This window comes from Emydura macquarii, unplaced genomic scaffold (assembly GCF_026122565.2).
Source record: "Emydura macquarii macquarii isolate MOO-44397 ecotype Brisbane River unplaced genomic scaffold, CSIRO-AGI_Emac_v2 contig_2205, whole genome shotgun sequence".
In the NCBI taxonomy this organism is placed as follows: Eukaryota; Metazoa; Chordata; order Testudines; family Chelidae; genus Emydura; species Emydura macquarii.
The window spans coordinates 20,911,414-20,937,894 of NW_027132342.1; the positions used below are offsets into that span (position 1 = coordinate 20,911,414).

The 26,481-nt window shown below is 43.1% G+C and overlaps 1 protein-coding gene across 1 annotated transcript in view; it reads left to right on the plus strand.

Moving 5' to 3' along the window:
- GRIN2B (glutamate ionotropic receptor NMDA type subunit 2B) overlaps positions 1 to 26,481 on the plus strand; it is a 226,343-nt gene that overhangs the window by 119,063 nt on the left and 80,799 nt on the right. The window contains exon 4 of the mRNA XM_067559660.1: positions 21,332 to 21,446. Within this exon, the coding sequence (XP_067415761.1) occupies positions 21,332 to 21,446 (115 nt within the window). The remainder of the gene's footprint in view (positions 1 to 21,331; positions 21,447 to 26,481) is intronic.

Sequence of the window (26,481 nt, forward strand, 5' to 3'; positions counted from 1 at the left end):
ACTGTGGAAATTGCTGCTGTAAGAGGATATTGCAGCAAGTAGTTTAGCAAGATTCCAAAAGGGATTAGACGTTTCTCTGAATAGGACTAACCTCAGTAGTTATGCTGGGCTGGATAGAAACGATAAATGCTATCTACACTCATGCTTCAGACCAAATTGATTACCATCAGTGTTGGAAATTAAGGTGCACTATCGTGGTAATGGTGGTGGTGAGAGGGAATTGCAGGCATTTGGCAGAGCCAGAGACAAGATACTATATTAGACGGCCCACTGGTCTGTTCTAGTGCGTCAATCTCTGTGGACTATCAGTAATGAGAAGCAGCGGAGAGGTGTAAAAGCTGTTTCTGGCAAGAGAGATGCAGCCTTTTGGAATGGGGAAGAGCAGCGAGGCTAATAACAGACCTCTCTTTTTAACAGACTCATTCTGGACACATGCTTACAGTTTGTGTACGCACAAAAGCTGCACTGGTTTAGCTTCCACTGATTTAGTGAAATCAATAGAATTATTTCAGTTGTGTGTGCTCACACTGTTGCACTTACATTGGTGCAAGCAACATTGCATTTCAAGGCTTGTGTCCCCAGAGCATCATGCTGCACTCATTGCAGAGCATTGTGGGGTGGGAAGGTATCCCAGAGTACTTTATAATGCCTCCAGCTCACAGCATTCTGAGCAATGTTTGTGGCACATTGTAGGGTATATATTGGCATTCAGGGGAATTGTGGGAGCAGGAGTCATGCATTCTTCTCCTTTTTTGCTGTATCCTAGAACTCACCTGGTGGCTGTGCTGTTTCCAAACTGCACTTTGCCAGCTTCTCTGTGCTGTAGCCACCCACACATGGTGGACTTGTTCATTCTGCTCTGATCTGGGAGGTAGAGCAGATGTCATAGTCTGTGGTGCTCTACCCTGAGGGACCTGAATGAGGAACTGAGAATGCTTCAATGAGCGAATCTCAAAAAGTTCAGAAGTTAACTTTGGCATCCAAAATATAAATGCTTAGTTGAAGTATTAAATTTTGTTGGACCTGTAAAGCAGAGCTAGAAATCTCACAAAAACAGGCTTTTCTCCTGAGATTTCAGGTACTTCTTGTAACTGTTCTGATTTTATTAAAACAGGATACAAAACATCCCCTATCCCTGATCGTCCCTTTCTCTGACCCTTCACTCTCTCCACTTCTTTCCTCCCTTGGTCCCAGCCTCCTCCTATGCTTCCCCCCATCCCTTCATCACTATTATTAGGGTTTTTTTTTGTTTGTTTGTTTTTTTTAACATTTTGCTTGTTAGAGTAATTTGAAAACTTCATAACTGCTATTCACATCTATAGTTTCATTTTAAGATGGTTCTAAACAGCTCAATTTTGTGGGGAGGGATGGGTGAAGTGATTGTGACATATGAAACAGCTGAGCCAATCATCAGAGTTGATGATGAGTCAACTAATATGCATAATACTGTCCTATTGGGGTTGGAATGCTTTGGAAGTTGATATGAAACATCACATATGTTCTAGTGACATCAGTCATGAGATGTGACCTGCTACCCAGCTTACAATGTGGCATCACCCATACATTCTAGTGGAAACAAACAGTACCCAGAATTCATTTCCTTTGGGCACAGAAATCCATTTGTTTCTCCCCTCAGGCCCTGATCAAATATTCCTTTACAGGTGAGCATGAAAATACAATTCAGGACACTTTCTAAGGAGTGCACTCAATTCTGTCTACCTTTCTCCAGTGTACTCAAATGACCAGGTGGCCCCTTTCATCATAGTATCTCAATGCTATCATAGAAACCCAGGTGTGACTTTGTTTTGCTCATGTCAGAATAAATTGAGGGGGGAGGCGTGGTCTTATGGCAGCCTGAGTCTACAGTAGACTTAATCCCGCATATTTTTCTCCAATGAAAGCTATTTTCCTGAAGTTTGGTTATGCTGCTATGTACTGAAGTTTGGTTTTCTGCAAAGATTCTGAAGAGATTTTTAGTAATATCAGACAATTAAATTTTTTAAGACATTAAAAAAAGAGGACCAAAGAATCCTGTTTTAAATGATTGGCTACTTGATGTACCATACAAATTTACTGCTTAGATCCACTTGAGGCATAGCTAGCAATCTTATGTCCTTTCCCTGCTATCCCCTGTCAGAACTGGTCTGGATGGAGTGAGCGTGGGCTTGACAGATGACAATTGCAACTTTAAGGGGACAGGGATGCTTGCAACATTATTCCTTGGGCATATTACTGAGCCACACCCCACCCAACCACTAATTTATAACCTCCCATCCTTCAACCCTCTTCCCTCACTATTGGTCTTGATGGCAGTTCCAACATGACATTTGACTTTGCACTTCAGAGAATTTTACGGGTTCAACTGGGAGGTCCCTTTCCTAGGCATAAAAAGGAAATGTGACCCTTACATAAACCATTCTCTGAGACCAGCATCATATGTGAAGTTTTTGTAGCCAGCAAAAGCAGCGTTTTCTGGAGTGGGTCAGCTCCCCCTCTTCATCTCAAGCTATCTGAAGAGCTGACTGCAAACAGATTTACACTGCCCCAATGTGGACTTATGTCAAGCAGTGCCCAATGAGAGCTGACAAGCTGACAAACCCAATTCGTCAACAGAGATTGGGGCAAGGGGGATGTCTTTTATGTCCGCCTTAGAGACAGAGAGTAATGCCACAGATGTGCCAGTGGAGTTCCTGTAAGCAATACAGGTCCATATTCAGATAGTCACCCTATTTCTGTGATGTACTGTAGGGGGAAGAAAAATACACAGATGGAAAAAGTTCCACATGAGCTGTAAATTGTAAATCCTTTAGTCACAAGTAGCCAATAGGAGTTGGTCTTTCAGAGAGAGATTTTCCCCTTTGCTACTACATGTGACCAATAAAATGTTAGTGTCAAGTGCTGCTGAACAGTGCCTAGAATGTGTTGCTCTTCAGTCTGGTAGCTTGGCAGCCCTACTGACTAGCCAGAGCATGGGGAAACTGAGTTCAGAGAGGGAAAGTCTTTGAGTCCAGACTCTTAGCCAAAGGAAGGTTCTTGTGTGTTCTGTTTCCCCATTTCATTCCTGTACACCCAGACCGGGAAGTATGAGCAGTATTGAACCAGCATAGGAGCAGTTGGACTCCATCTCTAGCTTTGGCAGATGGTTCACCTGAAATGTAATTGTGATTGTGAGGCTGAAGGGCAAATGTTCAGGGCTGTCTCCTTTTAGGGGTGCTATCCTGTTAGTTTGCTCCCTGCCAATGAAGTGCTCCTCGTTGATAATTTTCCCAGTAGAACAATAGGGGGTGCCCATTTGGAGCTTTGAGTTGGAGAGCTCTTAAAGGAAGGATCTTATCTGTGGACTCAAAACTTTCTTGAAGCATTCTTGGCTGGGGAAGGTGATTATCCCTCTTGAAGAAGAGTCTGGGTTGAGAAGAGTTTGGGGCCAGTTTCTGGGACTGAGCTAGGGTTAGAGTTGCGGCTGACTTTTGAGCCTGGGTCAGGAAACTGGTCCCAGTGCCACTCCTAACTGGGGTTCAGACACTTATCCCAACCCATGAAACATCACCAAGGTTACCCTTACCTTCAGTTCAAAATCCCATCCACACTAACCCGAGTCTGGGCCCACACACTTCCCAGTGCCAACACTAATTTTGGCCTATAAAGTGGCACCAACCTTAACCATATTTGAAGCCATTAAACTGGGTCCATAAAATGACTCTTGCTCTAGTTAGGTAGCCCCCATAACTGATCTGAACTTCAGCTGAACTGTCTTCAAACCTATTTTAGTACAAATCTGGAAGTTGGGCCAGACCCCAGTCCTTGTTGGGCCTCACAGATTGTCCCCACCCTGAATTTACCACACAGCAAAAGACACATCCGTAGATTCATAGAAAGGACCATTATGATCATCTAGTCTGACCTTATGCAGAACACAGGCTGTAGAACCTCTCTCAACATTCCTGCATCCAGACACACCATTAATGTTAGCTCAGGCCTAAAGCTAGACCCAGCCCTTTGCCTAGCCAGGACCTTGAAATAGCTCCAATTCTTATCCTGATCCAAGCCTGACAACCTTAACTCTAGGCTAAATGAGTCCCGTGCTAACCTTAGTCAAGACTTGCTGTTAGCCACCCAATAAAAGTTAGCTAGGATATGTGGTAGGATTGGAAGAGTTTTCTACTCCATCCTCCCTGATAGCCCCTAGGAAGAGACCCTTGTCTTTGCTGGATTCCAGCTGACAGGTCGGGTGTCTCTTGGTATATGTGTAGACACTCAAGCTATTCTGTCACTCCAGCTATTAGTCAGCTGGGGGAGAATTTACCCTTCCCCTACGGAAGCTGGGGAAAGCACCATTTCTACTAGTGTCAGCTCCATGTGCATCCACTGCCATGTATGATGATTTGAGTGGATTCAATGACTTCCTTTGGTAGAAGGGGCAAAGTTTGGTAGTCACAAGTTCCATCCCCAGGATTCCAGTGAAGCACTGTGGATGCACACATTTGCTGAGCAATGGAGCTGTGATCAGGCTCTATGTCGCTGGAGCACAAGGGTTAGGACTTGGCTGTCATTAAATAGTTGTGTAGTGCAGACAATGCAGTGTATGGCTATCTTGTTTAGCTCAGGAGGTGACTTAGTCAGACGAATAGTTCCAGTATACACAGTGTAAACCTCTTTAGGATCCTCTGGGATTAAAGACACTAATGAAATATAATAGTATTACATTCAGAATCAAGCTGCTTCATCTGTACCATGTAATCAATAGCAACATTACGAACTGATTGTTTAAAAGAATGAAAACTAGGCCCTTTACATTGATGTACTTGGGGTGTAGCTCCTCGCTGGGGTTCTTCCATCCTGCACAGTGGAAATGGGGCTTTAGAGTTGAGCAAATTATTTAGACAAATAGTTTATATATCACAAATTCAGTTTTGGGATGACCAAATCTATGAATTTGGCAGGAAAAAAATGGGAAATATTTTCTTTTTGAAAAAGTCTAAATGTTATATTGCAACAATTTTTAAACAAAACATTTAATCTTTTTCTTTCAAAATGACTTTGTTTTGAATTTTAGTTAGATTTAAATTTTTTAAAGGTAAAAAACCCAACCCAAAACCAAAACAAAATGTTTTGGTTTGAGTCAAACTATTTTTTTTAGTGTTTTATTTTGATGAGATAAACCCCAAAATGTCCATGTCTTGTAGACCCAAGATGAATTTTCCCCCCTGATTTTTTGGTTTGGCCACCAGCCTGAAAAATCAAGTATTCAATCAGTACTACATGATTCTCTGGGTTGTTGCCTTTCTGTATTTTTCCTTTTACATGGCAAAATGTTCTCCTTTCACTATGCAATGATGCAGGTGCTAACAGATACTGAAGGAGAAGGCAACCTTCCTTCACAATCCACTTAGCCAGTTGTGCAACTGGGCGGCAGTGGGGTTCCGTCCTGACTTTTGCAGCAGTTTGCTTACATCCTACAACATATAGAGCTGATTGTCCTTATCTTAGTGAGCACAACTATACATGCAAATTTTCTGTGCCCTTTAAGTTCTTATCTTAATGGCTTCCTATGGCAGAAAATTGTAGGTATTGAAAATACACAGCATAAAGGAATGTGTCCTTTAATTACACAGTGTTGTCCTTCCTTCCTGTATTGTAGGACAGGGTTGGAGGATGCATTAATCATTTTTCATTATGTGCTTCAATTCCAACTGCCGAGTGCCTTCTAATTCTTCTTTTTTCCACAATAACATTTTATCAGACCTCAGTGATATTTTAGGACATTTTCAGTGTTCTGTGGGATAGGCACAGTCAAAATTTGGAGAGTCCGATGAAAGTTGGGATGGCTTAGTGGACTCTGAATCAGATGAAAACCTATTTCTTTGTTTCTGTAGCTAACTTCACGGGGAAGTAATATTTCCATCTCGATTTCAGAGATTACAGATGACGTCTTCTTTCTTTGACCATCTGGGGTGTGAATGCAAATATGTCTGTGTGATCCAGATTGATCCAGAAGGGTGGAAAGCAACTGACGACTATGGGAAAATTCTCTCTTTCTCTCTCCTGTTTGTTTCATTTTCAGGTTCTTACTTCCCTCCTCCTACATTCCACAGATCCACCAAGTTTGGCTCAGTCTGGCAGAGATGGCTGTACCAGTTTTTCTGGAGCTGCGGGAGGGGGTTGCATGGTAGGGAGGTCTAGGTGGATATCTTAGCATCCACAAAGAATGAGATGCTTTCACTGTAGAATGTGGGAAGGGGGATGCCCACAAAGGTGGCTTTTCTTACCCAGGCAACTGGTACTCAGTTCCTAATCCCCCGTACTCAAACTCCTTAATCCTACACCCTTACTAGGATCTTGACTTACTTTGGCAGTTGGCTGCATATGTAATAGGGTTGCCATGGGAACGTTACCTAGCACAGTGTGCTCTCTCTCTCAGTTCTCTCTGTCTGTCTTTCTTTCCCTTTCCTTCTCCCCTTTCTGAAGCCTGTTGCCATGGCAAACTTATAATTCACCACGAATTCCAGACATGTTTTTCTTTCAGTTCATAGTTTGCTTTTTATTTTAACTTCAGAGTGAGAGGCGGTTGTGGGGGGTGGAAGTTCCGTCTGCCTCTTTAAAGCCTTGCCCATTGGAGTGGGGGAAGGTTTTCTGTCCTGGACTCTGAAACCCTCTTCAAAGAGTGGTGGGAGGCTAGATAACGGAGTTCAGGAATTAGGGATGTTCAGTTATGATATGAGGTCAATTTTCAAAGGGACTTAAGTGATTTAGGAGCTTAAGTCCCATTTTTCAAAAGTATCTTTGGCATTTAGAATCCTAAATCCTATTGAAAATCAGTGGGATTTAGGCTCCAAAGTTTCATAGGTGTTCCTGAAAATTTTACCCCTGATACCTGCTTTTCTGAAATGTTAAATTGCGTATCACAGAATGAAATTGGTACAGATTATTCGTTGTTATTTACTGCAATATAGGGCCATATGGTGTTTATAGTGTGTTTTATAGGGATGAAATATAACAAGATACTGGTCCTGAGACAAAACAGAACTAGTCTCCAAACCTTTTCCTGTTTCAATCCCAATCCTAGTGCTTTCTCTAAATATCAGTTTATATTCCCCATCCCATCCCCTGTTTCCACCTGTGATGTGGTCACACTTCCTGGTTTGGGAACTGGAAATCAGAAATACTGAAATAATTGTGGAAAGGCTTTAACTGTGTCATTCCCAACTCAGCCAGGCCCAGGAAGGCCTGGAAATCTTCTGAAGAAAGATTTATTTTGGTATAGTTTTCAACTCTTACTGCCAGGGAGTGAAGAGTTTCAGGCAAACCTGTCCAAATTTTGGGTGTTTACCTAAATCAGATCTCCACAGTTTATGAGATTCTAATGAGGAATCCAATATCATAATCCAGACATTTTAAAACTGTCGTCTTCCCAAGGAATGAGCAGAGAAGTAATTCAGGGCCAAATTCAATCCTGGATTAAGTGGGCACCAGTGGTTTCAGTGAAGTTGCACCCCCTTATTTTGCAGCTAAATATGGCTCTCTTGCTCCACTTCTCTCGTGTGTGTGTCTCCTCATCATGAAGCAGAGGGGATACAGGGGAAGATTTTCTTGTACAGCTTTTTTGTTAGACCGTTAGTAATATTAGAAACTTTTAAAAGCTTTTCCCTCCAAAATCATAACATCACAGGGCTACACAATCATGTTTCCTCTTTTACTAAATTAATTCACTGCTTGTGAAAGGTTATGCACTGGCCGCTCCTGCAGACTGAAGTTCTTTATCTGCAGGCGAGGTAAAGCATGACCTAGCAGAAGTCCAGGCTCTCTCCTGTTTCCCCCTTAGCCTGTCAATGTGCCTTGACTCTGTACTAGATGGACCAGCTCTTGGAGAGCTTTTTCTCTTTCAGTCCTTGGCCTCTTTGCTGACACTGACAAAAAAGAGTTAGAGTGCTGTTGTGGACACCTGTCTAACAGACGCTATCAGTGTGTTTCACAGAGCCTGCTGAACATCAACCAGAAGAGAAAAACTTAAGTCACTCCCAATCTGGGCCTGAGGTGAATATTTTCTTTCCTCTAGCACCTTTCATACACAAGGGATCGATCCCAAAGCATCCTAACGAGCAATGAATGAGAAACGGAGAGTGCAGTGACTGTGTAGGCAAATGTGACAGCCATTCTGCACTCAGCAATAGTTCACACAGCCTCAGACATCAGAGGCTGTTTTACTGAGAGAGGGAAGACAACTTTATTTAGCATAGTGTCTTTCCTACAAACCACAACACACTACAATTTACAAAGTTAAATGATACAGGTCAGCTGGCAGGAAGTAGTATAAATGATTTAAACACATGAATCCTGGGTAGGACATTGGTGTTGTCCCCAGCTCTTTTCAAAATGTGCCCAGTATACCTCTAACTAGGGTTGGCTGAAAAATAAGAATTATGTTTCACAGAACATTTTGTGGTTTTAAATTAGTTTTTGTTCTGCATTTGGGGGTGGGGAGGGGAATGAGACCATTTGAAATTTTTCATGAAAAAATGGGAGAGACAGAGACATCTCCACTCCAGTACAGCAAATAGCCCAGTGATTAGGCCACTCACCTGGGATACAAGATGCCCAAGTTCACTGAGCTATAAAGTCAGTCTATGTCTTGCCTGTTGGAGCGGATCCACTTTGTGTAAATAATGAAATATTTCATTGGGCCAGAAAGAGAGGCTGGTTCTATAGGCAGGGGGCTAGAGCTAGGGTGACTGGATAGCAAGTGTGAAAAATTGGGATAGAGTGTGGGGGTGATAGATGCCTATATAAGACAAAGCACCAAATATCGGGACTGCCCCTATAAAATTGGGACATCTGGTCACCCTAGTTAGAGCACTCACCTGGGATATGGGAAACCCAGAATCAATTCCCTGCTCCCAATCAGGGAGAGCAAATGGTTGGACCTGGGTCTCCCACATCCCAGATGAGTGCATTAATCACTGAGCTATTTGCTCTCCTTGGTTTGACCAGAAATTCCAATTTGAACCTTCCCAGAGAAAACCTTCCATTTTGATGAATCAGCATTTTCTGATGGAAAAATTCCTGGCTCTGTCTAACTCCCATTTTGAGAGTCTACCAGAAGCAGGCAGAAAAGACCTTGGTCGAATTGATCACCCACAGGACAGCTCTTCACTTTAGAGTAGCATGCACCTTCATTCCAGCGCTACGTTGGGAGCGCAACGTAAGAGCCTCACCCCTGGTGTGAGAGTTCAAACTCTGACCCGCTGATCTAGAGGTGAGCCTAGAGACTACCCATGGAGCCACGCTTGACACTTAGCGTGGGGAAGACAAAAAAACCCTGGGATGAGATATTGATGCTGCCAGAGAGGTGTCTGTTGATGATGTGGGTGATGTTGTTGGAAAGGCATGGCTGGGAGCTGTCAGGCTGGGTGACTTGGTGGGCAGAAGGAGGGAAAGCGTGAAGTCAGGAAGCTGGTTGAAAGTCTGCCAGGGGAATTAGGGCCATAGATTCCATGGTTGACCCTCTTTTTTTTAGACCTCACTAATGTTTACATTGGCGGTAGAGATTATGGGGATAATGGCAACAGGTGTAGTTGCAATAGAAATTACAATTGTGGTGAATCTGCTGCTGTCAGCAGAGGTCAGGGTGATGAGTGTGCTAAGGACAAATAATCTGCTGCCCCTTTCCCCCTTTTGGGGAAGGACATAGGTTACCAGGAAGGGAAGGTTCTGTGGCAGGCAGAAGGCCACGAGACAGGATGTGGCACCTCAGGAGGAGTTTGGTGGTGGGAGGAACACATTGGGATCCCCCCAGGCGCTAGAGCTCTAGAAGCTCGAGTGCTTGGCTGAGTCATGGTACATCTGGCATGCCAGCAGGAACTGATTCGGGGCCAAATATGGTGGCCACAGACCTCCACAGACCCCCAAAGAGGCTGACAATTACACAGTAGTGAGACTGCAGAATTGGAGGGTTATAATGATGGCACCACCAGGTGGCTGTGCTGGAGCTGATGGTGATAATGACAGCTGATATTAGAGTGACGGTGATAAGGATCATATGGTGACAATGGCGGAGATTTGGGGGGTGAAGATGATGTTAATAGGAGCAGCGGCAGAGATGAGGGTGATGGTGGTGGTGACGGCACTGATTGCCATGAGCGTAATGATGGCAGTTTGAGTGGTAATGAAGATGATAGTGGTTAATACTGGCATGATTGGGAAGCAGAAGAGGAGGCTGGCTCGAGAGAGAGTGAAGATGGCTGTGATTATGACAGTTTGCAATGAAAATGCTGCTGCTCACTGTTGTGTTACAACTGATTTTACTGCTTCTGCTCGGATATTTCCCCAAGCTGTATCCTCACTGTGCGAAGGCCCGGAGCTTTGTTTCTTCCAAGCTCTCACTTTCCATTTCTTTTGTTACAAGCATTTTTCCTGTTTGCGTGTGGAGAGAAATTTCAGTATTGGCTTTATATAAAAATAAAAATCACTGAGTTGTATAATTAAAATCTTAAATCAGACCATTCTGCATACACCGCCTCCTCCTCCCCTCATCCCGCACACACCACTCCACATCCCCTGTAAGGTGAATGCTGGATGTGCAGTTTTCTCCGGACTAGGGATGGGGCTCTCCTAATGCTGTAACAAACAATCTCGAGGAAGTTCTAAAAGGAAAAAAAAAATCTTCATGGCCTGCCTTGGCCAGGAAAGGGTTAATGCTTTAACTGCAATGTAATTTCAGAGGCATTAAAGAACACGTTTCCATGGAAACATCAACCCACAGAGGGAGAGAAGAGAGAGAGGGAGAAGGGAAGTGAGAGAGTTGAGAGAACTGGTCCTCTGACAAAGGAGGAACAGCAGAATTCTAACCCCCACACAATACTGACAGAAGCGATTATCTGTTCCTTCTAATCAACTCCCCGATGAAAATGTTGGAGGGACTGAAACTACCACCACCATGCTACCTTGTGTGTAAAGGAAGGGGATACGTCACTTCAGACAAATTAAGGTTGACCCCAGACTTCGTAGATGGTGAGCCCTTTAGGGCAATGACTACCAAATTCTGCATCCTTTAAAGTGCTGTGTACGTTTTTGGTGCCAGATAAATGATTAATAACGCAAAGCCCACAAACATTTTTTGGTGGGTTGAAAAAGTTCATTTAATTTGCTGCGTTTTTTTAAAACATTTTTTTTTAAATAAATGTTTTATTTCAGTTTCCTGAGCTGCCTTAGCATTGCTTGGTTTCAGCCAGCACCGAAATGCTGGAAGGAAATGTCTTCTGGCAGATTTGAATAGCCTAACTGGAAAGAAGGAGGACCTGAAATCTCTGGAGGAAAATCAGTTCTGCTCACAAAATTTCTAGCCCTGGTTTCCAGCTCAGAGGTTGGAAGGAGTTCCAGACAAACATACCAGCATTCTGGTGCTTAGTTACCAGGGCGGTAGGCACCTTAGATATACCAATGGTCCTGATCATGCAGACACTTACTACTAGATGTAACACTAACATGAATAGTCCCAGTGAATTCAAAGTGGCCCTACTTGGTCCTATTTCTGATAGCATTTGCATGATTGGACTCTAAGATAGATAAATCTGAACTGCACCTCTTGGCCTTTCTGTGTTTGCCTTATGTCAGGAACCTGTTAGGTGAGTGCTAAAGAATAATTATTGCCTGATATGCCTTCTGACAAATATAATTTTCCATAATCTTACTAGTGCAGTCTAAAAGAAATAGATTTCCAGTGCTCCAGGTTCCAGTTTGGATAGAAATGCCCAGGAGAACAGTGATATATTAGTACATCCAGTCCTAGTGACTGAGGAAGGGAGGGGCAGCTGTGGAAATGAAAAATAACACTTAAAACCCAAAATCTGGTTAGCCAGAACATTTTTTAAACCTCATCAAAGATCTGTGGGTTGAGCCATGCTTTGGCTGAAGATTTGGTTTTGTTCAAATTTCATCTAGCCAGCTTCCTCACCCTTTGTCTAAGGCCCCTCTTGTATACTAACAATGGAGTGAACCCTAAAGGTTTTGATGTTCAGTTAATCTAAACGCCTGGAGCTAGGAAAGTTTATGAGAATGGGCTTATTACCCATGAGTTTTATAGGACTTCCCAGCTTCAGCCAGGTCTGAAATATGGTCAGAACTGGCTTCATCTTGTGGTATTTTCATTTCCAGTCCCAGGGGACCCAGGAAGTGCAGAAGGGTGCACTAGAGTTGGTCAGAATTTTATATTTTTTCTGCAGAACATTTCAACTTTCTGGCAAATAATTGAAAGCTGAAAATTTTCAGCTGAAAGTTTTGGTTAAAAATTGACATTTGGATCTGGAAATCTCATCACAGTGCCTCCTGGAAGTTGTAGTTTGTACTTCATGCCCACCTGCTGCTCATTGTCTGGGACTCCCTGGATGGACTAAATCTGCTATTTCCCCTCTTGCTGAGCTGCTGCAGTGCATCATGGGAATCTCTGGCCATACTGCATCATGAACATGAAATCTGGTTGGGGAACCTAGCCCGTAGAGGAGAATGGAGGTATGAGGCATCCAAACGACAATTTCCACCTGTCACTGTGGTGGCATTTCCAAATTAAAAGTTTCTGTATTTTGGCCAAAATCTTTTCAGTTTTCAGGTGTTTGGTTTTTTTGATGTAAAGCTGACATTTCCCATGGAAAGCAGACACTTTTGCGAAAAATTTGTTTCAGTAGAAAACACATTTTTCCACTGAAAAAAACTTTGAAGGACAATTTTTGGTCATCTTTGGTGTGGACAGTATTTGTAAAAAGTTAATCAAATGTGAAGACTAAAGTCTTGGGGGTGGGGGGATTAAGGTTTGGTCTGGGTTTCAGGATTATTTTTTGATGGGATGAGGGGAAAGTGAAAATTTGAGCCTGCTGTTTATTCCAAATCAGTTCATCCCATCCCTAACTGTACCTACTTCTCTTACCAAGGGGCTCATTTTTCTACTACCTGGCCCTTGCACTGTCCTTTAAACCAGTGTAAAGAGAATGTAAAATATCACCAATTCAGGATGGCGGCATCAAGCTGTCCTGCAGTGACTCAAGTGTGTGAATATTAACCTCAGGGCAGACGGTTAAAAACCAGGACACAAACCCCAAATTGTTTGTGAGTGATTTCACGAACCAATTATCAGATGTAAACTCCTCAGGCTCTGTAACAGGATGAACATGGAGTCACAGACCCTCCCCTTGGGTACTCAGATCTGTCTTGCCATCCAGGGAAGCCTACCTTTGTGATAGATGGTCCTTTGCACAACGAATCACAGCAATATTCAGGTTACTCTCAGTCCTAATGGACTAATTACTGAGCCCAGGTCAATTGCACTTTAGATTTCACACCAAAGACAGCATTTGTAGCCAATCCTATAATAAACAACAAGCTCTATATGACCTTTAGGGCTACCCCAGGCTAGGCACTTTGCTTACGCCTAGTAATCCTTGCTCTCCAGAGTCCAAGCAGCATAAAGATAGAGTTCCTCCTTGTTAGGGGGTTTTTATTCCTCCCCACCCCCCTTGTGCTTTTAGCAGCAAACTCAGCTGATGGGAGGAATTCACCTGCATGACTCATCTTCATGGGGAAGGGGAGAATAAACAATAAAGTATTTTTTCCTCTTTAATGGTCCACACTAGTCCGTCTGGTGTCACTGGGCCTTCCTTGTTGTGCAGGAGATAAAGTTGGAAACCAGCATTTCACCCTAGTTAATGACTCTCTCCTGTCTGGTGATTTACATGGTTATAGAGGCTTACAATGCAAATGTTCAAATATTACCTACAGTGTGGGAGATAGAGGTTATAAGTGAAATTAATGCAGGCAGCAACTTCCATGCATTCCATAAACCCTAAACACATTCTTATAATTCTGATACTTATTTTAACAACACTCACACACAGATGAGCCAGACTGATTCCAGCTATGCGTTTGTCAGCATTCAGCTGAAACATGGGGACTTTGGCATGAACTGGGACCTGGTCTTCCAGCATCACAGGCAATATCACCTACTCACTACGAGGTGCAAACAACTAAGTGGAAGACACTGGAGAATCAGGCCCTACATGTTCTTTGGTGGGTGAAAGAAAGTTACTGAGGGGACAGGATGGTTCAGGGAGAGTGGGAGATGGAATGGCCTTTCATCTTTAGCTCATCAGCATCAATCTTTCCTCAGGCTAGTAGTGACTGAAAGTTGTGACCCATTGATGGCCAGTCAGCAGCCTCTGTGACATGAGTTCCATCTCAGTTCAGTTCCTATTGGACAGGTGGCCATGTTGCAAAAATGGCCATTACAATTGCCAGTGATGGGCCTTTTTGTTCATGTTCTCAATGGAGTGGCAGAGGATCTCATGGGCCATAGAAACTGAACTTCTCTTTCATTCCCAGGGATGGTGTCCTTTAGTTAGGATTGCACAGTGCGTGTGGGAAACTTGCCCTGCCACTGTCCATGCAGTATGGATTATGGGAATAAATAGGAACACAATCTCCAGGTGCTGTCATCTCAACATCTTTCCTAAGTGATACATTCATTGGAAATAAATAAATAGAGGAAATATGCAATACACTGATGTTAATTTCCACTTTTACATTTATTTCTATTGCAGGAGTGATGGAAAATGCTACTTACAATCCATTTGTCCTGAAAGTAGATCTAGCAGTAGCAATAGTATGGAAGTAGTAGCACACATATTTTAAAAATGCCTTCCAGGAGATAATGGAGAAATAGCAATAAGGCAATAAGTGATAATGTCCCTTGTGGTAGAAACATTTCACAAGTCAGGATAAAGCATCAAGAAACCCAGACTTCATCAAAACTAGGGGCCAGATCCTCAGCTGGCCTAAATCGGTGTAGCTCCATTGAAAGCAGGGGGGCTACATCTATTCACACCAGCTCCACGTATTTTACATAGACCTTGATGGCACATATAAACTAAAGTAATGTCTTGAATTTCTATATTGCCATTTAGCCTGAAGGATCCTAAAGAGCTTTACCAGCCCTGGCACAAAATTTCCTCACCTACCCTTTATCATGCTGATTGATCAGATTGAAAAAAAAAAAAGATATACTCATCCATTATAATAAATAAATAGAGATGACTGCATGAGTTGACGAGCATTGTATAAGGCTGCTCTTAGCTCTGGGTGTCTCCCTTAAACCAGCTATGTGGATTTGTTTCACTGGTCACAAAGTGGCTGTAACTTGGACGGCTTTTTTGGCTGCCTGTGCTCAGGATACCCACACTATGTCATGCTTCAGTCAATCCCTTGCTGCCATGCTTTCCTCTATCCTTAAAGTACATCTCATCCAATTTAATGGAAAATTTGAAGGAGAGATGGAAAGGAGTGAAAGAGAGACAGAGTGAAAGACTGTTCCTTTAAGTTTTAATCTGATCATTAAATAGCCGAGGCTGTTATTTCCTCTGGTAGTCAAAGGAGCAGAGCCCAGGCCCCATCCCATGTTAAATAAACATTACTTGGGCTTTCTGCATGGAATTATTTTGCCATAAATTGCACCTGACAACACCCAGATGTTCCATAAAAACAGCCAGACGTCTGCATTTCCCAGCTGTACAAGTTATCAGCACTGCAACAGGCAGGGTGGCACAAAATGCTGTTGGAGCGTGGGGTGAATGAAAGATGGGTGAGCTTCCAAAAGGTCTTGCAGATCAGTTGGGTTAAGCACCAAATGTGCAGGAGTAGAGCTTTTTTGACAAACTGTTTTTTGACAAACTGTTTTTTGCTGAAAAATGCTGATTCTTCAAAACTGAAAATTTTGGCGAAACAAGGCAATTTTTTACAAATTGCTGGACTCAAAAAAAAAAAAAAAATACTGGGAAAAAGATAAATTGTTCAGCTCAAAATACGTCAAAATTGTAGTGAATTTAGGCAAAAAGATGGTTTTGGTTTTTGTTTTAAAAAGGTTTGAGTCACAGGGGTTAAGACCAGAAGGGGTCACCGGATCATCTAGTCTGGACTCCTGGATATCACAGGCCACCAACACCAGCCAGGACCCACATACCAAACCCAACAAGGAAAGTGAGACCAAAGTATTATGGCCTACATGAGACTAGACTATTACATACCCCAGGCAGAGAGTAGGAGGGCCCCTGGTCCAGTAGTGCTTGAGGCCCCTGCAATGTTAGGGAAATGATTAAGTGAGATCTACTAAAATAATCCTGTCAAGTGACCCACATTCTGAAGAGGAAGGCAAAAAACCCGAAGATCCCTGCTAATCTGACCTGGGGAAAAATTCCTTCCCAACCCCACAGATGGCAATCAAAAGTTATACCCTGAGCATATGAGCAAGAACCAGCCAGCCAAGCACCTGAGAGAGAGAATGCTCAGTGTTATCTCAGAGTCCTGACTTACCCCATCCAGTGTCGCATCTGCAATCGAAATGAAACATTTTGAGTGACCCAAACCAATTGTTTTTTTCAGTTTGTGAAAATTTTTGAGATTTCTAAACTTAACTTGAGATAGCAAAAAATGTTGATTTCTCAAACATTTTTGAAGGACAGGAAAAGCATTTCCTGCCTAGCTCTACTTCAGAGGCTAATTTACAACTCAGACAAATTAATATCAATCCCTTGGGTCTGTGTAATTGGACTTGATATCTCATGATAACAGCTGGTCTCAAGAAATTTCAGTTGTCTCCAGTTAGACCTGGTATGCTCATAACACTTTTGCAATATGTTAGCCTGTCAAGTCCTACCCAAAATCCAGAAGCAGAGAGGTGAAGGTTAGAAGTGTAAAAATATGGTGTGGGAGGGATGTTATCCAAAATGACTTTGAACCTTCAAAAAGGTTTGGGGAATTCAGGTTTGATTCTCTCTCTTTTTTCTTTTGTTAACTACATGATTTGATTCTCAGTTTGAGTGTGAATGGGAATATTGATGACACTGTAAGGGTATTTGAGGACTAACTGTCCCAGTGATGAGGGAAGGGCTAGATGAACAGATGTGGGACTGTTGAGTGGTACAATTGGCTGGGTTAGTCCATCATCCTTACATCTCACGCCTTTGAAGACCAAAATTCACACGTGAAAATGAATATGATTGTCCCAGTTTCCCATTTGTTTGTTCTGTCAATGCACCAAACATCCTGGTAGTCTGTTCAGGAGAAGTCCAGGAATGGAATAGCAGGAGGTGCTGCAGGCCAGGAATGCGGTACATTGACAAAGTTGCATGTGGAAGCCCAGGACTGAATAGCATGGAGTGTTGAAGTCTGGATTGAAGGGCATGGGTTAGAACTATGTGGGGTTCAGGACTGGTTTAGCAGAGTGTGCTGCAAATCTGGAACAATGCTAATGCTTTAGAAATCCTGGGCCCTATTCTGTCTTACGCCGGTGTAACTCACAAAGTAGGTAGGGAACTCGGAGTGATTCAACTGACTGAATTTCCAATGTATGGTATCTTCTGTCAGGGGTTGAAGTATGTTCCTCCCCACAGAAGAAACTGTGTCCTTAGGCATACAGATTTCAGCAGGCAAAGGATATGCACATGGATGCTTCTTGCCTCTGCTTTGCCACCCAGTCCCACTGGCTCTTGCTGATTAACTCATTTTACATTACAGCAAGTCACCACATATTAGTTTCCAGTACCCTCCTACCACATTCTCCACCAAATGCCATATTCCTCCCTGCTAGGCTGAGCAAATTCTCGCCAAGAGAAAAATTTCTCTGCATTTCTCTTCCCTCTCCAACTGTCCTCCCATTTCTTCCTTTATTTCTCTTTCATATTCTGCAACTTTGGAGCGAGAAGATGGTACCAAAGAAGTGGTTGTTTTATTTTTATGAGATGCCTAAGTAGGGAAAGCAGCAGATATTGTGATAACTGTGCCATTTTCAGCCTGGCTGTGCGTTGCTTCTGACTATAACAAGTAATGACAGGACACAGAGGTGCGTGTGTGTGTGTGTGGGCATGTGTGTGTTGGAGAGAGACCTCTACTGGCTGAGCTGGGTCATTTTCCAATTCAGTTCATCTTGTCTGCGGCTCAGGGAAATAAAGAATCTGCTGTTAAGAAACTGGAGATGAGGTGGAACTGGTTAGCTCAGAATTCAAACTCATCCCCTTCAAACTTATATCTGAGATTCAGAAAAGTTCAGTTAACTTTTTTCTTTAAAAACATTAATTTTCCCATGTTTTCTCCATCAGTAGCTGAAGCCATTTAAACTGTTAGAGTAACTCTTCTGCATCCATCAAGCCCCAAATTGGCCATTTTGTAAGATTTTAATGCTCTATTTACTGTTCTGTGATGCTTTGGAACCACTCATCATTAGCCAGCTGTGTTGACGATCTCAAATCTAGGAAAGTGAATGTAATGGTTAGAGCACAGGACTGGGAGCCAGGACTCCTGGATTCTATTATGGGCTTTTCCATTGACTTGCTATGTGACCAGAGTCAAGTCACTTACCTTTTTGTTCCTGTTTTCTCATCTGTTAAATGAGAATAATATTGCCACTCTATCTCACCGTGGTGTGTGCATATTAATCTCTTAAAATCCAATTCTGTCCTTGAACTCCCTGCAGCACCACTGAGCCCATAGGGGCAGCACAATGTGTAACTGAAGGCAGGATTTTTGACCCTATAATGTTTGAAATGAGGTGCTAGAAAAATGTATGTATTATGATTATTCCACCAAACACAAATCTTTGTTAAAAGGCATTAAGATTGCTCACGTGCCTGTATCATCAGCTAAAGCATAAAAAAGCCAAGAAATCACTAGTTAAGTCCTCACCCAACCCTTGCAACCTACAGCTATGATTTCATCTTCTCTGCATTACCTCACCCCCATCCACCACCCACTGCACACATGTCTCCTCCCTCTACAGCCAATGCCTCAGTGCAGAGATGCTGGGCTCCCTCCCCAGTCCTCCTACTCGCCCCCATATCCTCCCCTTCGCACTCAGCTCCTTGCTCGGGGGGGGGTGTGTGTGTGATTTGGGGGGTTATGTCAGAAAGTAGGTCTTGTTTGGGAGCAGCTGGTTGGAGGAGATCAGGGCTCTGTACCAAGGCAGCAATGCTGTGTGATGGTCCTTAGTGTGCTGGTGGTGTAATGTAGAGACAGTCAGCTCCCTGGGCGTTGCTGTCTTGTATGCTGTTGGCTGACTGTGCCAGGGAACCCTTCAAACATCGATCCATTGGCACAGAAGCACTGAGCTTCCATCACCCCAGACCCTATACAGAGCTGCAGGCCCCCATCTGCCCTTCACCCAAGCCTCTTCTCCCTAAGGCCCCTCACGCATCCTTGACTCCCCCACATTTCTGTTAATCAGCACCCACACCCAGAGACCCATCTCCCCATCACAGTCCCACCCCGATACCCTTGGCTGCCCAGCCTACCTCCCTGGTTCCCCAGGATCTCTGTGCCGAGCAGAGCTAGTGAGTCAAGGGTGGCAGGCTGGCTGTGATGGAAAATGGAAGTAGCTGACAGAACTGAGCAAATTCATCAGCTAATCTTGGCATAGCTCATGTCCATTATCTTAGCAAAAGGGATTAATTGTAGCTTTAATTTTAACATTTCAAAGTGTCCTATGTCAGAGATACTTTAGAATGTGCATGTTTATGTGTCTAATGCCTGGAGTTCATGGGGACCGTACAGTCATTGGTTGGGTGGAAGGATTCAAAGAAATATAAGAAAAGCAGGGCAGCATTTCCAAAAGGGAGCATGTTTTAGTATTTCCTCTGCAAAAGTTGGTAAACATGTTACTACAGGGTTAGAAAGAGAACTCTCTGAAGAGTTATTGTGCCAATTTTGGCGACTATATCCAGTTATTAAAGTGTGAAACAGAGGGATTTTGGTGCCGCTTTAGTTGCAAATCTCAGTGCAACCTTAAGTATGGAGTCAGTAGTGACTTCTCACTAATTATTATTATGGTTCTGATCTTTGCAGTGAAAAACAAAAAGAATCTTGCTGATTTCCATGAACTTTCAAGCTGTCTCAAGGCTGTGGTGATGGAGAGTCCTACAATTTTATTGCTTTTGGAAGGTTGTGAGAAATATTTAAGATTGATGCCTAGTTAATCTTTCTATTTATTTTTTCCCACTGTTTTCTAAACACTGAAACAAAGCTGCACCCTAAACCACACTAAAATAGTTCTCATGATGGCCTCACACTGAAGGGATCTTATCAATTTTTCTGGTGCTATGAGGGAGCCTTTCATATAGACTACTGTGTGCTGTTTTGGACACCTCAGGACCAGAATGATGCAAAGTAATTGGAGGGAATTCAGAGGAAAACAACAAAAGTGATTCTGAGACTGGATGATTTACAGCATGAAGAAATATTTCAGACATCACATGGCCATAATTTTAAAAAATGACTAATGATTTTGGGTGCCTAATTGGCATCACCACAAAAGAAGGCTGAGTTTTAGAAAGTGATAAGCACCCACCCTCTGAAAATCAGCCCTTTGGACTCAAATTGGGGACCCATGAAGGAAAATGGTAGTAGCTGACAGATCTGAGCAAATTCGTCAGCACCTACAATGATTAGCTGATTGTATATACAGTAGTTTAGTTATGTTATTATAGACAAAATAAGATACTAAGAAGGTGCTCTAGTGATTTGGTTGGCTGGTCGTCTTTGTGAGTGTTACTGTTTGATCCCATTACATACAATGAACTATTCTATTCTTAGAGAAAGGGACTTTTAACTGGCTACCAGAACATTTATTCTTTGAATTACTCCTATGCCTCAAAGAACTGCTTTGGGCCCTGTTCTGCTGCCATTGAAATCAGTGCCAAAAAGTGCATTGATTTCAATGGGATCTGAATAGAGCCACTCAAAAGTGCATCTCACTTTCCTTTCCCCACTTCCTGCACCACTCTTTCTCATTAGCCGGCCACCGGATGAGGGCACTATGTCCACCTCTGTACCCCCATCCCATGTCCATCTTTAAATGATATGCAAAGGAGATGCCTCTCTGAGAGACAGTGAGGACTAAGTTCTGGAGCATATGCAGCATATTTATGCAGATAGTTATTATTGATCCCTCAGCCCTTTGTGGTAAAGGGCATTAAGTACCATGAGCACGCTTACACTAATGTGGTTGTGATGGGTACTCGCACAGCAATTCAGCAAGAGCCAGAGAAGAAAGCAATCATCCTATCACAGCAGTCGTAATGATGTGTGGGAGATTGCCTTGGTCAGTCTGTTTTTCTCAACTTCTTGAGTAAATTGTGGTACTCCTCAGCCACTCCTACTTCCCCCATTCCCTCTGATTTTTTCCCTGCTGTTCCAAGTCTGTTGCAGTGTCACCACAACACTCGTTTACACTGCAGTCAGGGAGGCAGATCCTTGTTTTGGGTACGGTTCTCATGTGTTTAAAATCTTTTATCTTTTCTCTCTCTTCTAGGTACCTGATTAATGTCACCTTTGAAGGGAGGAATTTGTCCTTCAGTGAGGACGGCTACCAGATGCACCCCAAGCTGGTGATCATCCTTCTGACCAAGGAGAGGAAGTGGGAGAGGGTAGGACATGTTTGGAGACTCTTGGACTAAACTGGGAAGGAGGGTGGGGAAGGTGCTGACGAAGTTAACCCCTCTGTCTTGATGACTTCCTTTTACTAAAGGGTGATCTGCTCCTTGCTTCCTCTGAGGATCTGTGGGAGCTGCATACTCGTATCTCCAATAATACAAGGACACCATCTCTTCTCAAATGCAGGGCACTAATACCATTACCATGTTAATTTGCATTAAAAGTTCATAGATTCACTCATGGTTCCCTTCAGCATCCATTTTCATGCTTTATATAATAGAGTTCAGCCCCCTATAACACATCGCACTGACAGAGATTTAAGGACAGTCTTGAATGAGTACAGTCAGTCTAATGGACCCCTGGCTGTAGACACTGCAGTCACCAGCTTTGCCTTACATATATGGCAGGAGGAAATTTGGCATCAAAATCACTGGCCTTTTGTAACTAAAAGAAATACAACATTAGCTATCCTTTGTATGAAGGTTTAGGACTCCAGCCACTAGCAAGAGAGAGATGCAATTTTCAATGGGAAGGGTTGTTAGGGAGGATGCATAGCTGCAGCTCCATGTGTGACATTTAGGTAAATTATTTAATGAGTTGATTTGCTTATTTGAAGATGGAATTTCAAAGCGGAAGGCAGCTTGGGTGAAAGTGATCATGAAATGATGACGTTTATGATTCTAAGGAATGGGTGGAGGGAAAACAGCAGAATAAAGACCATGGACTTAAAAAATGCAGACTTTAGCAAACTGAGAGAATAGGTAGAAAATATCCCATGGGTAGCAAGTCTAAGGGAAACAGTTCAGGGGAGCTGGCAGTTTTTTAAAGAGACATTATTAAGGGCACAAGAGCAAACTATCCCAAAAGGTAGGAAAGATAGGAAGTATGGTGAGACACCACCCTGGCTTAGCCACGAGATCTTCAACAACCTGAAACTAAAAAAAGAGTCGTACAAAATTTGGAAACTAGGTTAAATTATGAAGGACAAATATAAAAAATCCCCACAAGCATGTAGGGACAAAATTAGAAAGGCCAGGACACAAGATGAGATTAAACTAGCTAAGAACATAAAGGGTAACAAGAAAACATTTTACAAATACATTAGAAGCATGTACAGACAGAGTAGACCCATCACTCAGTGAGGAGGATGACAATAACAGAAGATGCAGCAATGGCCAAAGTATTAAATGTCTTTTTTTGTTTCACTTTTCAGTAAAAAGGTTAACATTGATTGGACAACTAACACAGTGAACATCAGTGTAAATGGGGTAGGATCCAAGGCTAACATAGGGAAGGAAAAGTTAAGAATCACTTAGACAGCTAGAGGTCTTCAAGTCGGCAGGGTCTGATGAAATACATCCTAGAACACTTAAGGAATTGGCTGAAGAGATCTCTGAGCTACTAGTGGTTATCTTTGAGAACTTGTGGAGGAAGGGAGAGATCCCAGAGGACTGAAAAAGGGCAAATATAGTGCCTATCTATAGAAAGAGGAATAAGGATCAATCAGTCTAACTTCAGTACCCAGAAAGATAATGGAGCAAATAATCAATCAATTTGTAAGTCCTAGAAGATAATAAGGTGATAAGTAACAGTCATCATGGGTTTGTCAAGAACAAGTCATGTCAAACCAACCTAATATCCTTTGACAGGATCACAAGCCTTTTGTATAGTGGGGAAGCAGTAGATGCCATCTATCTCGACTTTAGTAAGGCTTTTGATATTGTCTTGTATGACTTTCTCATAAGCAAACTAGGGAAACAGCCTAGATGAACCTACTATAAAGTAGGTGCGCAACTGGTTGGAAAACCATACTCAGAGAGTAGTTATCAGTGGTTCTCTGCTAGATGGAAGAGCCCATTATTAAACATTTGTTCCCCATGTGGGTACTTATAGACTGTAATCAAGTCACTCCTTAACCTTTTCTTTGTTAAGCTAAATAGATATAGTGATTGAACTCCTTGAGTTTAAGGCATGTTTTCTAATCCTTTAATCATCCTCATGGCTCTTTTCTGAACCCTCTCCAATTTATCAACACTCCTGTTGAGTTGCAGACACCAGAACTGGACACAGTATTCGAGCAGCGGGTGCAGCAGTGCCAAATACAGAGGTAAAATAACTTCTCTACTCCTACTGGAGATCCCCGTTTTTATGCATCCCAGGATTGTATTAGCTCTTTTGTCCACGGTATCACATTGGGAGCTTATGTTCAGCTGATTATCTACTATGTGCCCCAAATCTTTTTCAGAGTCACTGTTTCCCAGGATAGAGTTCTCCATCCTATAAGTATGTCCTATATTCTTTGTTCCTAGATATGCACATTTACATTTAGCCCTAATAAAACACATATTGTTTGCTTGTGCCCATCTTACCAAGCCATCCAGATTGCTCTGTTTCAGTGACATCTCCTCTTCGTTATTTACCACACCCTCAATCTTTGTGTCATCTGCAAACTTTATCAGCGATGATTTTATGGTTTCATGCATATCATTAATAAAAATGTTAAATAGGGTAGGACCAAGAACCGATCCCTGCAAGACCCCTCTCAAAACACAGATATTTGGTGGTGATTCCCCATTTTACAATTACATTTGGAAATCTATCAGTTAATCATCTTTTAATCCATTTAATGTGTGCCATGTTCATTTTATATCTTTCTAGCTTTTTATTCAAAATGTCATGCAGTACCAAGTCATATGCCTTATACAAGTCTAAATATATTACATCAACACTATTACCTTTATCAACTAAAATTGTCATCTCATCAAAAATAGATATTGAGTTAGTTTAATAGGATCCATTTTCTATAAACCCATGTTGATTTGCATTAATTACATTATCCTCTAAGTTTTGATCATATCCCATTTCAGCTGTTCTGTTATCTTTCCCATGCCACAACTGAGATGTGGGCAGTCAGACTTAGTGGTCAGAGCAGGAGTCAGAAGTCAAGCTGAGACAGGTACCAGAAAATCAGAATCCGAGATGGGCCAGTGGGCAGGCTGAGTGTCAGGCATCATGAGACAGGCAGAGTCAGGTTACTGGGAAGTCAGAATCCGAAACAGGCCAGTGGGTGAACTGAGAGTCAGGTGGCAGGAGACAGGCACAGTTAGGTTACCAGGAGATCAGGGTTGGGTATCAGGTTAATGAATAGTGAAGTTGAAGACAAACTAGGGTTGGAAGTCAGAGTCTAGGGTCTCTCGCAAGCAGGAGCTGGCACAGAGATGGCCATGCAGTCTGTGGTGTTGCTCAGACAGCTCCCTTTCATGGCTTCCTAGTTTAAGTACTAGCACCGGCCAATCAAAGCTGTGAGGAGCTGCTACTCAGGTCCTGCTGGGTGGTACTTCCTGCTGAACCCAACCTTACAATGTCTTCTCATGGGTGCCCAGCCTAAGTCTCCTGTAGTGATGCAGAAGTGTCAGTAGCCCAGAACCCCATGGTTCCAGCCCTGGAGGCGCTGACATTATGCTTTCCTTTGAGGTGATGCTGACCCAGCCTCGTCTGGGTGAGCCTTGTGGAATTCTTCCACCAGATCAAGGGCATGGACATGGGAGGCAGGATCCTAAGTGCGTTCTTTGGGACTGCAGTCTTCCCAGTCCACCAGATAGTACAGGCAGCCAGTCATCTGTTGGGAATCCAGAATGGCACACTCTTTGCATTCCTTGGAATTGCATGGATTTCGACTGGTGGAGGTGATGGTGTGGTTCAGTCAGGGAAGGGGTTCTCATCATAGGGCTTCAGAAGGGAAACATGGAAAACTGGGTATATTTTGAGAAGCTGGAGTTTGAAGGTAGTCAGGCTAATCTGCTGACATATCGGGAAGAGTCCCAGGAGCTGGTGGTCCAATTTGAGGGCATGTTTCCTGGTCTGAAGGTGTTTGGCAGTGAGCCGTATCTTCTGACCTAGTGTAAATACTGAAGCTTTGATTTGCTGAGAGTCTGCATACCTCTTGTAGGCTTTCTTCACCTCTTTTAAGTGGTTCTTGAGTTCTTCCTGAATAAGTTGGATCTGTTGGACCCAGTCGGTGGCAGCATGGTTTGGGGAGGCTGCCGATAACACCGGGTGAGAACTGGGATGGAACCTGTAATTAGTGAAGATGGGACTCTGACCCATAGAGGCATGGAGTGTTGTAAGAAAACTCTGCAGATGGCAGGAGCATGGACCAGTTATCGTGATAATGCTTTACAAAGCAGCTCCTGTACTGCTCCAGTACTTGGTTCACCCATTCTGTTTGTCCATCTGTGTGGGGTGGTATGCAGTGAAGGTGTATATGCAGACATCTAGTAGTCTGAACGCTTTGCACCTGAAGTGAGAGGGGAGCTGTGAGCCTCTGCTGGAAACTCTGTGGTCTGGGAGTCTGTACAGCCAGATCATGTTGTGCAGTAGGAGTTGGGCGGTAGCCTTGGCAGAGGGCATCTGGTTGCAGGGGAGGAAGTGAGCTATTTGGGTCAGGCGCTATGCAACCATTAAGACTACAGTGTAGCTGTCAGATGCTGGGAATTCTATGATAAAATCTATGCTGATGGCAGACCATGGCCTAGCTGGAATGTACCAAGGTGCTAAGAAATGTGGTTCACGGTGTCTTGATAGATGTGTAATACTTGCAGAAGTCCACATATACTTGAACCTTGGCCCGCATGCAGGGCCATTAGAAAAAGTGGGCAACCATGTGGGAGGTCTTCTGGTGGTCAAAGTGACCTGCTGTCAAAGCATCATGGCACAGCCATAGCACATCCAGTTAGGGGTGCCCTGGGGGCACATATACATGCTTGTTGAAGTACATTATCCCATCCCATATGGAACAGCACATCTTAGCGCTCAGTGGCATGGACTGAGTTCCTTGAGCAAGTGGGTCTTTTTTTTCAGACAGACCGGATGAGGGAGGACAGATTTTGCTGAATGGCGACATTGGTAAAGTTACTGGGCGTGAGGAAGTAAGGGAGCTTGGAAGTCAATTCTTCACTTCCCTGGAAGCATTTCCCCTTCCATGATAGAGCATTGGCCTTTCCATTTCATTTTCCTGGGTGGTAGGTA